This window comes from Urtica dioica, chromosome 11 (genome assembly GCF_054948205.1).
Source record: "Urtica dioica subsp. dioica isolate 48M chromosome 11, U.dioica_male_clone48M_v1_H2, whole genome shotgun sequence".
In the NCBI taxonomy this organism is placed as follows: domain Eukaryota; kingdom Viridiplantae; phylum Streptophyta; class Magnoliopsida; order Rosales; family Urticaceae; genus Urtica; species Urtica dioica.
This window is the reverse complement of record NC_142766.1, coordinates 16010947-16028526: the sequence shown is the minus strand read 5'-3', so window position 1 is coordinate 16028526 and position 17580 is coordinate 16010947. Positions and strand designations below refer to the sequence as shown.

The 17580-nt window shown below is 31.2% G+C and overlaps 1 protein-coding gene across 1 annotated transcript; it reads left to right on the top strand.

Annotated features, from left to right (window-relative positions):
* The first annotated feature begins 15770 nt into the window (after positions 1-15770).
* Positions 15771-16804, top strand: LOC149381671 (protein LIGHT-DEPENDENT SHORT HYPOCOTYLS 6-like). The gene has a single exon (XM_089601410.1). The coding sequence runs from the start codon at positions 16160-16162 to the stop codon at positions 16802-16804; it is 645 nt and encodes a 214-aa protein (XP_089457536.1). The 5' UTR covers positions 15771-16159.
* Positions 16805-17580: the final 776 nt, after the last annotated feature.

Sequence of the window (17580 nt, the reverse complement as noted above, 5' to 3'; positions counted from 1 at the left end):
AAAGCTAACAACCAGAGAAAAACTACGAAATAGGTAAAGAAATCGAAACGGAAATTTGGAAAAAAATAAAAAAAAATACCAGCGTAATTCTAGCTTGGTCGGACGGAGAGGCTCAAAATATGTAGTATCAAGAGTACCAAAGAGGAATGGAAAAGCTGCGTGGTTTAATAATATATTTTATTTGTATGAGCCCAAGGGTTAGTGACATAATATTTTAAAAATAAGTAACGATCAACACATTAATTAGATGGTGGTAATTTGAAAGCCACCAAAGAGGTGGTATTAAGATTATCTCATTTTAGAGTATTTCGATTATTTAGGTGATCACATTTTCAGGAATTTTTTTAACATTAATTTATAACAAACAAGGGAGTTTAAATATTCTTGAGAATGTAATTAACATTACCACATATCAAACACACTCATTATCCCCTGTTTTTTTTTTTAATTTATTTATTTAAATATGTATTATCACCTGGTTGAAATTAGAAACTAAAAGAATAAAAAGGGCCTTTGAAAAGTTTGATTCGCTCAGTATTACAAAATTAAATTATGCATAGGGCATCATGGCCAAAACTACTCATGAAACATAATTTCTCTTTTGTATTTACTATTTTTCGTGACTCCGAGAAAAACGATTTTGTTGTTTATGGCATCATTGATTTGATGCTCATTAAAGTCAAAAGAAAAAAGAGGGAAGATTCGAGTGTATTTTACATTTTTTCTATCTAACTTTTTGGAAATGGTAATCCATATTTTTTTTTTTGTTTGAATTAGAAATGATAATCCACATGAAACCCTATTTTATCATAACCGTCTATGATATATCCGAAAATACGTAACACCGAAGAAACGACATCATTATCGGTTTAGATAAGAGAGCCATCAAAAACGACCCCATGCTGAGCCTAAAGTGTACGGACGCGCCAAAAGTGGGGTCACTACTACTAGTACCCACTACTATCTTTTTTTTGGGTATAATATTGGACTGCTTTTACTCGAGAAGACGACAAAAGGAGAGGGAAAAAAAAAGTGAGAGACCTATTATCTTACGCACTCGCGAATGATTATACCCTCCTCAGATAAGTCTTCATTCCTACCATACAAATGTCCCCTCCAACTAAGCTAAGCAAAGAAGTGTTTCATATCAATCTTTTGAAATAGGAGATTGATACACACTGAACATCATTTTCCTTAACAATCATTTTCTAGATCAGTTCTTGCGGTTTCAATTGCTCATTTGTTCACACATAGTCTTGATCAGGATTATTTCATTTCATATACTCTCAAATTAATCAAGTAGTCAAATAGAATTAGCTTTTGTTTCATGGGCTTCAAGGTCAACATCACCAAGGTTAAATAGACCCTACACAAGAATGGAATGGGAACAAGAGAGACATGAAATATGAAAAATGGTAGGTGGGTTGGGTGTGTGGTAATAAATGTACAAGTATATATATATTATACATACATTCAAGAGATGCTCATCTATGCAACACATCAATTGTTTTAACAAAGATCATGCACCTCCAATGGTACACATTTTTTTACTTGTTTGCCTTCCACTGAATTTTGTGAGACAAGATCGACTACAAATGCTCAACTGTATATGAGCTCACTGCAGGATAGGCAACACTTGACTACATGAGATCAACTATTTGAGCTCATCGATGGCGATGCTAAACTACTTTAGCTTAACGATTTGAATCCATTTTCTGAAGAGAGGTAATGTGTGTCGCCAAGGGAGTAAAAAAACCGAATCAAGGTTCTTCATCTTGAGACATCATCAACTTAACTTACGTAGTCAATAATTTTGCTAAATGGGATATGATTTGTCTCAATACATGACCTCGACGAATATTATTCAACTCAACTCCTCGGCCACACGGCTTTATTTGCCTCAACATACCACCTCGTCAATTAATCAACTCAACTCCTCGGCCACGTCGAATCTGATGATGAAGACTATTACTTGATTAATTACTTTTCTTAATATTTGAGATAGTAAAATGCAACCGACGAGAAGACTTATTTAAAGGCCCTTCGAATAAAAAATAAGGGTTCCAACAATATTATATATGCTTAATAAATTATAGATATTCATTTTTCCAAGTTAAAGACCCATCTCCGAGCTCAAGAAAACATAGACACACTTCGTGGTGAATTTTCTAGGACTTAGAGTGAATTTATTTTTTGTGATCACATTTATTATTCTGACCTTTGATTCAAAGTACTAATTGAGTCAATCATTGTTGACTAATTTCCACCACCAACACTACAAATTATTCATGTATTAGCCGTGATTTATATCTTTGAAATTCAAGCAAGATTTTAACTATCTCGAGTCTTGACCATTATCTATATGAAATGGTTAAAACACCTTGATTATTCTTTATCTAAAAGTTGTTGTTTATAGATGCAGAACGAAGGATTCCTATTCCTAACAGCTATAATACCAATATATCAAGAAATGAATATGTAAAATGAATTTCGCAATGTGTAGAGCTTAAATGTGTGTGTGTGTGTGTGTGTTTAGAAAATAACCAGATCGTGTATTGAAGAAAGCTATTCCTTTTTCCTTTTTCATTTTATTTGTTTACATAACAAAGATTATTATATTTAGGCCATCAATACTTTCGAAATCATAATATGTTAAAGACTAAAATCAATGTTATCAATAACACATATAATTGATCTATGATTGCAGAAACAACCAACCACCATCCATAAAACATAAAAAATAAAAATAAAAAAACAACCACCACCGAAATTTCAGCTCTAGTATAGTATAACCGACCAAAAAACAAAATAATTAATTGAGTAACTAAGTCACCAAAATTTGGGGATTTGCTAAATAGTCAATTTTTTGTAAATTTTAAATAAATAGTCATTATAATGATGTGATATTGTTTGGACGTTTTTAACACTCTATTTATGCTATTGGAGTCTGATAACTATTTACAATTATTATCGAATATTTATAACTATTAATGTCTTTTTAACTTTGTTAATAAAATTTCGTGATTATTTATTTAAAATTTATCAAATACCGACTATATAATAAAACATGAGTTTTCATATGACTATATATATCTAGACTAGAGAGCCCAAAACAAAACAATATAAAGAAATAGCTAGAAATGTTATATTATACTTGAGCCAACCAAGTATTAAAATAGCGATATCGATACCGAGATTCTGATTTTACTGATATATCGAGTATCGACGAATATATCGACGAGTATCTTATAACAATTTCAATATTGACAACCGATGATATATCGACTATTGACGAATATATCGACAAAAATCCTATAGCAAATAGATATTACGTATGTATCATTTAATGATACATATAACCATTATATATATATATATATATATATATATATTCATATCTATACATATACTTAATGAATGAATATATAACACTTATTTGAATTTTGAACCACTTGATTTGAATTTGAAGCAAGTGAATGCAAAAAAAAAAAAAAAAAAAAAAAAAATCGTCTTTAGTTTTTATTTAGCTAACAAATAATGTTCACTTTATTGTGAAACTAAAAAATTAAAAGAAATCACTTCGTATAAAGCTATGTGGTACTTAGATTTTTAGAAGCAACAATGGGTCTTAGTCGGCCAAAGAATTTAAGTTCAAATTTTGGGCTTGTTTGAGGCTCTAAAAATCGGTATTTGATGAATAATTTTTTTTATTTTGGCTGTTATATATTTTTTCGGTATTTTGAACCAAAAAATGTTGCATTATCCATCTATTAACAAGACGTCAAGATATAAAATATAAAACTAAATTGGCAGTGACGGACGGAATATACAATTTTATGTACATAGTGAGACTGAGAGAAGAGGTTATGTATTTTCGTAGCTAGCATTGAATGTTTGAGATGTAATAAATGATTAGGAGGAATCGTCTTTTATATGGTGGGTCATCCATACCTATGAAATTTTGTATAAATTTGTACTGTTTCATTATTTAAAACGAAAAAAAAAATTGTGGGGTTTGGAAATTGACATCTTTTGTCTTAAATTTAGTGATCTATGGAGAAAAATATGAGAGGGAGGGCATTGGATGCGCTATCTTTTGCATTAAAAGAAATAATAATGATAAAACTAGAAATCTTGAAAAGAGATTGTATAGGTGATCGTAGACCTTATGCAACCATTATCCTCTTCGCTTACGCTAGTTGTCGATTTTTATATGGTTTATATTACGTCACCAGAAAATAATTTAGTTAATTATTATTTGCAATGATTTTCAATATTATATGTGTGTGTGTGTGTGTGTGTGTGTGTGTGTGAGCTTTGAACTTGTCCAACTAAATATATATATTACATCTACTAAATTTTGGGAAAGGAATGTCTAAATTGATTAGTTTAATTATTAGAGACTTAGAGTATAACAGCATATTTGTTTTTATAAAAAAAACAACAATTTAAAACATAAACTAAAATATGATACTACAAATATTTTAGAAGACTTTGTTGTAATTAGGCAATCTCCTAATTTTTTTTTAAAATTCTAACTATTTTTTTTTAATAAGAAAATAGTCGATTAAGCCGAAATAAATTAAATTAACTACTTCGACTTAGTGAACTATTTTCTTAATAAAATAAAATTTTAAAAAAGAAGATAAGCTATTGATCTGTTGGCCTAATTGTCTCAATATTTTACATAGCATAATTATAACTGTTTTAACATTATAGCGTATTTAGACACGAATTTCTTATATTTCAATTTTCGGAAGGGGTTATAACCTCCCCTCATTAATTACCATCTGCTTTCGCTAGTGTGTATTTGTTTGATCATTCCATTAATCTTTTAAATCAAACTACCTAATTCTCCCAACGAATTCCTATAGATAGATGAAAGTAACAAAGTTGTAATATATTTGCTTATTTGTGTGATGCAATAGTTTGAAGAAGTATCAAACAATTTAGAATTCACAATGGAAATTTTTTGGAAAAGATGCGTTGAAAATTGGGAAATTGAATTTTTAAACGGTTTTAAGATTTAATTTGGAAAGTATGTATAATTTGACAAAAATGTTCTTGACACATAGTTTTCAAATCCCAACAAGCCACAACAAAAGATCGCATGACACATCAGAAGATCGCAGGTCACCGCAAGATTGTGACGGGACCGCAGACCACATCAGGAGACCGCATGCCACAGTAGGAGATTGCATGTCACCGCAAGGCGCAGCAGAAGACCGCAGACTACGTCTTTAAGGATTCGTATTGTATCAAGGTCATATTTTTTAAATTAAAACTTACTACCTTTTAAAAACCCAATTTTCTAACTTTCAACACATACTTTCCCAAATTTCCCTTCACAGTTTTGGAAGTGAAACATATAATCCCTTATGAAGCTGTTAAGGAAGTTGTCTCGCTTAAGAATTTTTTAGTCTGACGAGAAGTTGTTCCAAACTCGAATGATCAATTGTGACGGAAATCCTGTAGTTCCAATGAGCCTCGCAACCATAATAGAATAAAGCACATAAAAATGAAGCATCATCTCATATGAAGCATGACTATCCTAATTATCCCAATATTGGATAACTTGGGGATCCTTTCACAGAGACTTTACTTGAGCATTTATTAACAAACACATAAAAAAATGAGTCTTATGAGCATGGCTTATCTGTTTAAGTCAAAGTTGGAGATTGACTTAGAAATTCTTGCTAAAAATTGTATTTTAATCATTTATTACGTTTGCTGAATTATAAAAGAAGTAGACATTTTCAACTTATTTGATTAGAACCACTATTTCATTTATGATTTATAACATTCATTAAATTCATAGCCTTTTTTTAGAAGTGACACTATTTGTCAAGATAACATGGTATATTAGCAGTGCAAACTCAGGTGGTATTATTGACCAAGATTACATGATTTAGTACAAGGGCATTAAGCTGAAAGATGATAAATCCTCTATTTGAAAATGGGCATGCATCTCTGCAGCCCAAAGATATCGAACCTAGAAACTCTCAACCGAAATATGTGTGAGATTACCACTAGACAAAATTAGCTACCACTCTAATTTATAGCTTTATGTAGTAAGTAGGTTAGATATTTATATACGAGTATAGACCATCACCAACAAATAATGACTTTAATCCACAAAACAACATATCCTCGAAAAAATGACAAGTCGCGGCTAATTCAAATTTTCACAGCTTAAAAAATCGACAATTGCTACCTTTTAGAGACATGTTTTTAATTAACGTGACAGCCGTGACAAATCGTGACTAGTTTGAACAGAAGTCTTTTTTCTCATTCGACTCTAATACAATCTCTCTCTTTCTCTCAACCCCCCGATAATAATGCTTCCTATATTTGTCTGTATCTCTCTCCCTCATTGTCACTATCTCTCTCTCTCTCTCTCTCTCTCTCTCTCTCTCTCTCTCTCTCTCTCTCTCTCTCGCTTACCCTCTTCGCCTCCGGCTCCACCCCTCCTTCGATAAAATTCCCCTCCTGTCCAACCTCATCTCTCTCATACGCTCTGTGTACCAGCATCTGTCGGTCCACCCTTTCTTCTAGCTGGAATCCCCTCTGACTCACCCATCGAATCTAACCCTCCCCTGAGCCCCAACCACACCCCATCATGACCACGAGCTAAGATCGAGCAGAGAGTAATATATGGACCATGAGCTAACATGTGGTGAGAGATGAAAAAATGAAACACGTGTTAAGTGAAGGGAGATAGAAAGAGAGAGATAATAAATGAAGAAATTAGAGAATTTAATGAGTGGGTAAAATGTACAAAAACTTTTTTTCTTCTACATTTCTTGAATTTACTAATAAATTTGTCCTAGTTAGGATATTAGTTAATTTTAAGAAAAATCTTCAATTTTACTAATATTTGGGTCTCATATATTCTCATAGCATCGTTAATATTATTTATGATTATTAAAAAAAAGTTAAAATTATTTATGATTAGAGGGACAAAAAAGGACAGAATAAAAAGCAGAATTTTTTGATTTGTCATTTGTGTAGTGTACCACACATCTATGGTAATATTCTTTTATTTCGAATATTAAATACGGTATTGATTGTTTTTCTTTTGGCCGGCTATCCGTTTTTATATAATTGATAATTAACATTATGGCGGATACTATTTATACATATAAAGAAAAGTCATACTCTACGATTAATAGTTGAGTTTTCCGTACGTATTGCAGTAATTGTATATACGAAGCCAGTCTAGCATATATATAATTCATCACACTGCAAGAACTTCCCAAAAAAAAAAAAAAAAATCGCACTTCGTCAGGGTTATTAAGTTGAGCTAGCACTTTATCACAAGATCTAAAGACAAAAATCTAAATTTTATGCCAATATGACTGAAATCTCTCCATTAACAGCATTATTAATACCAGCAATATCTTTCTCGAGTGTGTGTGTGTGTGTATATATATATATATATATATATATATATATGGGCTTTGAAAATGTACAATTTTTGTATTTTCCGTGTGTTACATTACATGCAAATGAATGCCAACAATTCAATGGATCATGAATAATTCAGCGATGACTAAGGTTTGCACTAAACACACTTAAATTAAGATACCAAATCAAATATAAAAAAATTAATTGCACCCTAAAATTCGGACGGTCAATACCTCCTTTTATAGATTTGTAGTCATGGTACATTTAAAATAGCTTTGGGATATAGACGGTGTTTGGCTTAGCTTATTAAATTTGTTTTTAACTTTTTCTAAAAGTCTAATTGTTTTAAAGTGTTTGGTAAAAATAGCTTTTAGTAAAAATTGAAAAAATGATTATACAAATTATAGAAGAAAATTGAAATGTTGAATTTTCGTAGCTTTTGAAAAAAAAAACATTTTTTTTTTCAAAAGCAGAATCTAAAAGCGTTTTTTTAAAAGCAAAGTTATGCCTAACACAGTCATAATTGCTGTGTTCATGCCGTTTATTTTATTTTATTCATACAATTAGAAAGTATAAATTTAAGAGCTCAAACTCTGATCACTTCTCAACAACTATTTCAGAGCAAAAATAAATAACGTCATTGAAATTGGGTAATAAAAAAAAATAGAATGCAGACATGCACGAAGCCACTAATATAGGCCCCTCAATTTTATTTTGCATAGGGAAAATGATACATATATATATATATATATATATATATATATATATATATATATCTAGTGTTTTAGTGAAATGTCGAGTTTAACCTTTGATTTTCAAAAATGTCGAGTTCATATCTTCTGTTTAACTAAAATGACGAAATTGTATCATGAAATAAACAACAGTATCATGAATCTTTTTTTTATTGACTTTTAATTGACAACACCAATTTTTTTTTTTTCATTCGCTCCATATATGTAATTTATTTAAAAAATAAAAAATAAACAATTGTCTTTTAATCGTGAAAAACACAGAAAGATGCAAATGGTAAAAATCGACAGTTGATAGTCAAAATCACAGATTCGAACAGAGAATCTAGGATTCATAGTTGCAATTCGAAAACTGAATGAGGTCATCTATTGAGAGATATGAATTTTATAATTTAATTTCAATTTAAGACTATTTTTATTTCAGAATTGAGAATTTAGAAGTTAAGGTAGTGGTGTGGATTTGATTAAGTTTTTCTTATATAATAGTTAATATCAACGAAATGGAGATTTTTGATACTGTTATCCATTTAATGATATAATTTCGTCATTTTAGTTAAACAGAGGGTATGAACTCGATATTTTTGAAAATCAAAGGTTAAACTCGATATTTCACCAAAATAGATGGTATATATGTGTTATTTTCTCTTTTGCATATTAACATTAAAAAATTTACAAATCAGCTCTCCGTTTGTTTTTTTTTTTCATATCAGCCTCTCTAATTTAAATTTCTGGTTTCTCTGAACGAAGCAATTCAAGTGTTGACTAAGCATCATTCTCAAAGAACGTTAGAAAAACCCCAAAGAATTCAAAATAAATTTTCTTGCATGAAAGAAAATTGTGTAAAACATAGATACATGCGGTCCACGGAGTGAGAGAGAGAGAGAGAGAGAGAGAGAGAGAGAGAGAGAGAGAGAGAGAGAGAGAGAGAGAGAGAGAGTAGCTAGTGTGCTATTAGGTTTGTACAATGAAGCCAGTAATAATGCACGCACGGATAGCTTTAATCAAGCTCACATGTTAGCCCTCATCTCCGCAACACTCGCTGTGCATTTACATACATCGATATCTCTCTCTCTCTTTTTTATTTTTATTTTTTATTACTTGCTTTGTCATTCCATGCCATTCTCTTTCTCTTTTAAACATTTTTCATCTTGCTCGTAGATTTCATCTGACATTTGGAATCCCACTGACCGAATTGTACCAATGGGTCCCACGATTTGAATACACTCTGGCCCTTTATATTACCATCTATATATATATACAGATTCATATTAGTAAGCCTTCAACTCCAAAGGCCTAGCTTAGTATATTTGTGTGAGAGAAATGTTGATGTCACAAGTCACAACCAATCACATTTGGTCACTTATTAGGCTAGCTAGAGAAAAAGAAAAGAAAAAAAGCAAAGATATGCCTAGTGCCAACCTCTATAGCCTATATGTCCTAGGTCTGTTTTGGAAAATTTAATTACTGAAAATAAGAGAGAACTATTGTCAAGCGTGTAAGTAAAATTTTCCCTAGTCTGTGTAATACACGAGCTTATTATTATTATGATGTTGGTACGTACGTACATGTAGAAATGAATGATGTGAGCTATAGAGATATATGAGAATTATTACTGCATTGGATGAGAAAATTCACATCTCATGTGTATAATAAGCTAAGTGTCAAATAGTGCATTCTACAAATTAAACTTTACTTGCGAGTTGCGAGTTGCAAGTTGCAACTACTTGCAAGCTATAATGGTCTAAATCTATGCAAGCTATAACTACTTGCAAGCTACAAATTAGAGCTTGTAAACAAATTATTACGGCTTCAAAGTCGCCATTTCTCGCACGAGATCAAGAAACTAATAAAACTAATCGCGTACGATTAAAATCAGAGATACAATAGTGTCATGCACTATTCATGTAATATCGAATTTGATCCATATGAATATCCAGAAAGTCGATGAAAAATATTGTTGAACAATATCCTCAAATAATATCTATAACAAACAATGCTACAATTTAATGTTTAGGATACGAGACTTCAAAATAAAAAAAGGCGGTAATAATATATAAAAAATGAAATAAATTTATAAATAAGACATTTGAAACATAATGATTTTATTTTAGTCAAACATTTTTTTTAAAATAGCTTTCAGATTGATGACAAATATCACGATTTTGGTTTATAATCAAAACTTAATATCTTTTTTTTTAATTAATTGTAAATATGTGATTGTTTCCATATATATGTAGGAAACAATGATTTCATTTATAGGGAGAGTTAGAAATATAACCTATTTAAATCTCATCCGTTAAAAAATTAGCTGAAGTTTCTAAAATTTAGAAAATAGTCCAAACTCAAAAAATATGCATGTGCCGTATTATGAAGACGTAGGCATGAATTATGTTATTTTTTAATATTTGAATAGTTTAGCTATAATTTTAATTAAAAGTAACTATTTGACAATTTTAAATTGTTTTTTCTTCATTATATTTCTTACATTTATTCCTTTTAATTTGAATTTTTAATTGAGCGGTATTGTTGAAGCATTTCACGTTTGCTTTTATTTGGTCCTCGAGTTTTTGTTTGTTCGTTCATATTTGAACCATAAATTGGAGTCTTGCACGGCAGGTTCATCTTGGTCCTTGGTCAAATTTGGTAAAGAAGATAATAGAATTCTATGTCCATTTTCAAAAATTTGGGTTTTTGGGTTTTTTTTTTCTTCTCTAAATCCCATATAATTAATAATCGATAATCAATGTTAATAATTTTATGATTTTCTAGGTATCTGCAGTGACATTTAAATTTTTGATTTTGTATTTTATTTAAATTGTGCATATATAATAACCGATAGTAATTGTTCATAACTATACGAGTTTCTAAGTTTCTGTAATAAGTTTTTTTATTTTTTTTCCCTAAGTTGCGTACAATCAATAATCATTAATAATTATTTTTTAAGTAATTATCTTTAGATTTGTCAAGTAACTCTTTGGTGCTATCTACAATTGTTTTACATATTGGGTTCATTAGGAAAATAGCCAACTTAAATGTTTGACATTGCTAAATAGTCAACGTTTGGTAAATCTTAAGTAAATAGTCATTTTCATGTATTTACATACGTAAATCTTAGATAAATAGCCACCTCCATATATTAGGTCACATCATTATTTACGGCTATTTATCTAAGATTTACCAAACATTGACTATTTAACAATATCAAACATTTAAGTTGACTATTTGTAAAAATATTCATCATAATCTAAATAGAACTTCAATATTTATGAAAAAAAAATAGAATTATACATTTTTTTAGGTCCGAGAAAAATAAGATATTCCTCAATCCGTACTACTATCATTTTTAGATGGTATCAGAAGTTGGAGCGGGAGATTATCTTAAACCACAAATTGAGTGGGAATATATATTCTGTGCGATTTTATGTCGAGCAATTTTGTCACGGGAATTCAACAGCACCCACCAGTAGGTATATTGATCTATATCATTAGATTAATTAAACAAATTAGAGCTCCACTTGTAAATGAAATCAAGTATCAGAATCTTAGTCAAATTGACTCCTAAAGTAGTTGAAAATTATGCCCCTCTTTTTCTCACCTTGGTTAATGGGTGATGAATTAATTTTTTTAGGTTGGTGGAGAATTCAGATCTGAGATACTCCAAGCCATCTATGGACATGTGAACCTTCAATGCCTTTTCAACTTGTACCAAAATCACTAATGTAAAATCCAATGCAAACATTTTATATTGCGGAATCAGATTTGCATATCACTATCATTTTTTCCTGTTATTGCTCCACATCTGTTTGGGTTAGTAAGGAATCCATCCAAGGGATTTCAGGAAAAATAGTACAAAATAATCATTTGAAACTTATTGATTAACAAAATAGTTAAAATTTCAACTTTTCACCAAATTAGCCTCGATTATTTACGTTTTCAAAGTTTTTTTTACAGTCAAAATTAACATTTTTTACGATTATTATAAACAATTTATCACTTTCAAAAAACTTAATCCTGGGATCAAAAAATATTTTGAAACCAGATTACTACACATTTTGACTATTTCACTAAATTAAGATAAACTTTGACTATTTTGACTATTTAACTACATCATCCTTATTTGAAAGGAAGCTAATTTTTAGCTTTTTTATTGTTATTATTATTATTATATATATATATGTATGTATAGGAATGAAGAACGCTCCCCGTGAATTATGAAAAATCATAAATGATACGTTTTAATCGTAACATTTTAAATATCCATATTTTTGAATATTTCAATATTATATTATACATTATATCATTGTATTACATATTTTAAGGTCATCTCACGATCATGACATTTTGACATGGACTAAGCCGTTGTGGAGAAATATTATACACATCTACATAATTAATAATACGATTAGTACATGCTTATAGTTTTCAATGACTTTTGTATTGTTTGAAATCAAGATTCGCTAAGACAAATTGCACCATTATCGGACGACCTTTGAATGAGACTAGTCGCATCCAAAATTCACATCCAATTAAGAATTGGATGCGACTAGTCGCATCCAAATGTGTTAACAAGAGTCTCTAAAATTTCGGTCATTAAAGTTAGTTATTGAGCATTGGATGCGTTATTGTAGTACGATAACATATCAAGATTATATAATACAAGCTGCAAGTAACTAATACACGCTTTATTTATTTATTTTTATTTTTTTAAAACTGACATCCTTAACCTCTCCCCACATTCCTGGGAAGTTCGGTAGAAGGAGGACTAGGAGGAAAATAAAACCCCGAAGGTTCTGAGATTTCAAATTCAGAGAGTGAAAAATACTAATGAGATACAAAATTTATTTTATGGGTACGGTAATCAAACAAAAGAAATAAATATATAATTAGCACTTGAAACTAGTGATTTTTTGGGACCAAATTAAAAGGCTTATGTATTATTTAAATAATACAAAATAGCTATTTGAAACTAATAATTGATTAATAAAATAATCAAAAGTTTCAATTAATTTCAGTAAAATAGTCAAATTATATTGTCAAATTACTTTTTGACACTGATATTAGAAGTTTCGACGGTTCATATAAATAATTTATCACTTTCAAAAGACTTAATCACAAAATATAAAAAAAAATATTGAAACATGATACTCATATATTAACTATTTTACTAATTTTATAAAAAAAATTAATTATTTTATATAAGTATTAATTTCAATTAATTATTTAACTATAGCGGTGTTTATGTGAGCCTAAAAAGTGGGACTAAACCACACTAATTTTTAGTTTTAATTGTTTTACGATTTTTATTTTCTCAAATGATATTAGTCAAGAGATACAACACTGCTTTTATGATTGTAATCCGAAGTTTTATTTTTCGTTAGATTACATATTTGATACACACAATTAAACTAACTTAAATCTTAAAATAATTAATTTGTTAATAGACACAATCTATTGCATCAACTTACATATGTGGTAGTATGTAGAACTTGATTACGAAGCCTAATTGGTACAAACAAAGTACAAACACACACGCACACACACACACACACTATATATATATATATAAAATATAATATATATATATATATATATAAAATATAATATATATATATAATATAATATAAAACCAACATTTTGGAAATAACGCCCAAAATAAAATATAATAAAATGACGAACGAGCAAAACGTTACTACAGTGAAGCAGGAGAGTGGAATCCTATATAAGGAAAGAAATGGCACCGCGGAAGAAATTAATCAGATTGGTGTTTGATTAGATCGTATAGAGAAAGAATGGAAAAACCTTTTAGTTTGGGTCATTTCAATAGGTCATATCTGTCAATCACTATGATATAGCTAGGGCATCATATCTTGTATATTATTAGGAGCTTCAGTACGTAAACGAGCAAAGAAGTTACCTAATTTGGTATGCCATATATGGAACTACTACAATGACTTGAGGGTTTCTCACGTGAACCCTAAAAACTGTAGACAATTTACTTTCCCACGAACATATTATCAGAGCAAAAATATATATACATCAATATTTGATAATGATATGGCATGTGGAATATGCCGATATATAGCGGTAATGGGTTTTCAACTTTCAATACTTCAAATTTAATTACTCTCATGCATCAGTACATGTGTTTTCAGATCATTAATCCAAATCATTTTTTTTCTTTCTAAAACATAAGATACGCAGATGAAAACACGCTTTATTACATAATTATATGAGCCAATGAGCTTTTATATTTCAAGATAAAAATTTATTGTATTCGTTAACCTTTGGTGTGGCAAGTAGTTTATTATACTTGAAATCCCATTTCAAAACATGGTTTAAGTTAATCAACCACAATGGGATACCAACTACCACAAATAAAAAAGGTAACACATTTACTTATACTGCTTTTAGTCATGAGTTGAAATCATATTTTCCCAACACTTGCCAAATAAACACCAAATACTCGATCATGAATCTCTCATCAATGACTGTTAACTTGTAAGATTTACAAATTGACCAACTTATTGAATAACATAACTTAACTAGCACCCCCTCATTTATATATACATAAATACCTGTTTCTCTTTCTCTCTCTCTCACTCTCTCACTATTTCACTTAATTTAAAATCAAGTTTGTGTTACATTCGCATTAGACTGATGTCTTTCTTAAGGGAAAAATTAAAAAAGACGAATGTCTTTCTTAGATTATTCAACAAAAATGGTTTATCTGACTATAAGAGCATTAATAGAAATTACACCATTTGTCACATTTGAAAGCAAGAAAGCATGGAGGTGCACATACGCTTGGGGTGTGAAAACAAAGATTAAAAATAACAAGACACCATAAACAGGCAAAGCATAGACAATCCACGAGCCTCTTTTGTTGTGTATATACATATTTTTTAAGCTCTAAAGTGGCCTTAAGATGTTTGACCTCACCAAGACCTCATTTATTGCCATCCACTCCATGACCATCAATAATCCCACGCACCAATCCACAGATGTGACTAACACGCAATACTAGCGTAGTGGGTCCTTCTCATCACCTCATTATAATTTATATTATATATATATATATATGTATATTGCGTACTAATTATACAAATTTTTTTGAAAAAATATTCTTAAACATTATTATATTGTTTTGTGGAAAGAGATAATATATGCCACTAAATTAAAAGGAATAATAATTTTTGTAAACGCATATTGAGCTGAGAGGGCATTTCTTGGAGCTTATGAAATTGATGATGCATGATTACAACCTTTAATTAGTTGCACATATAATTTCTTTATTATAAAATATAGGTAATAATGCAGAAGAAGAAGAGGAGAGAGAAATTATAACTTATTTGATATGGAATATATGAATGCTTCAGGATTCAAAATTTGACTAATATAATTTGAAACAAAAGAACCTCATAATAGTATTAGTAAATTATATACGTATAGAAGATGTACATGCCATAAGCGCTCAAGAGGAGGTGGAAAAATATAGGGTTTTACAAAAAATTGTAATTAGTAATGTATATTGTATTCTGAATCTGATAGGGAGAGTTAGTATAGCCATGAATACCTTGTCCAATGGGCCACCATGTGAATTTTGAATCTCTCTCTCTCTCTCTCTTACAAAACATAGAACACACACGGGTTTCTCAAATGACTACCATTATTATTCCACTCTCCACATCATCGCCTTCAATAAAAACAAGTCCTCCTTCCCAACCCCCCTTTACTATTTTTATTTTTTTCCTCTCTCAACACTTTGCTTTCTCATTCATTCATGCTCCTTCGCTTCCATACTTTTCACGTCCCATCACTCAAAGCTAATTTCCTTCTCTCTCCCTCTCCCCCAAGAAAACAAAACTAAAATCAAAAGAAACAACAACAAATAATAAAGATCATCATGATCACAACAATTAGTACTCCAGCTCCCCCATGAAAAAGATCAAAGAAGCAATCAATCAAGCATCAAATCAATCAGCGCGCGAGTAAGTACACCTGAAATGGAGTCAACGGCCTCGCCGGAGAATAACAACAACCAGCAGAGCGCAGAAGCAGCGTCGGCGTCGGGATCGGCTCCGGCGGCGCCGAGCCGGTACGAGTCGCAGAAGAGGAGGGACTGGAACACGTTTCTGCAGTACCTGAAGAACCACAAGCCGCCTCTGACGCTGGGGCGGTGCAGCGGAGCGCACGTGATAGAGTTTCTCAAGTACCTCGACCAGTTCGGGAAGACCAAGGTGCACGTGCCGGGCTGCCCGTACTTCGGCCACCCCACCCCGCCCGCCCCCTGCGCCTGCCCGCTCAAGCAGGCCTGGGGCAGCCTCGACGCGCTCATCGGCCGCCTACGCGCCGCCTACGAGGAGAGCGGAGGCCGCCCCGAATCCAACCCCTTCGGCGCGCGTGCCGTCAGGATTTACCTCCGCGAGGTCCGCGAGTCCCAGGCCAAGGCACGTGGCATCCCCTACGAGAAGAAGAAGCGCAAACGCTCTTCCACTAACACCAATCCTAATAATAATGATAATATTATTATTCCCGTTTCTTCTTCTTCTTCTGTTGTTATTCCCGATATCGCCGCTGCCCCGGCGAGCGCCGAAACCGCCGGCCAAGATGCTTCTGCTTCTCTTGGTGCCGGTGCCTCTACATCATGAGGATATCATGATTATGAGTATACAGTTTTTTCTTAATTTATTATTATTATTTTAAGAATTTTTTCATCACTAATTATTAATATATATGATCAATCATCTTCTTCTCTTTCTCTCTTTTTCGTTTGAATTATTGTGATTGTTTATTAGGCTATTATTTTATCATGCGTGTCTCTGTGTGTGTCTATAATATCTTGCTTGCTATTGTTTTAAAATATAGGTGAGTTAGATGATCGTCGAGCTAGCTAGCTATTTAGGAAATGAAATTCTTGAGACAATAAAAAAAAAAAAAAAACCCGAATTAATTTTTCTTTCCTTTTTGTTTCCATCTTTATAAGAGATTAACTTTATTACAGTGTTCTTTTTATGTACATCAAAGAGCTATATTCGCTACTGCGAGTTAAAACGCTTCTTCTTAGCCTACAATCCCGGCAGGATAAACTCTTGTATAGGTTCACATAGTTTATTATATATATACATATATACATATATTCCAATTTAGGAACCAAATTTGTATTTTTATTTTTTTATATATGTTCTTGTGGCTCTGATGCAAATTTAGAATTTATGTCAGGGACAAACGTACTGATTATGAAGAGCATTGTGGAGGATTTGTTAATTAGTGGGTTTGTGTGTGTGTATGATAAGGCAATCCAAGATACCTAATGACCTGGATTATTTTTTAAGTCCATGTAAATTTATATATAGCAGATCTTTATTCGTGATCATCAAAAACGTGGATCTATTGCATCTTTATTTACAGTAATATTTCTCGGCGC

Bases quoted from the DNA above. Each gene is read 5' to 3' on its own strand.
- LOC149381671 (XM_089601410.1), top strand. From the start codon at position 16,160: ATGGAGTCAACGGCCTCGCCGGAGAATAACAACAACCAGCAGAGCGCA.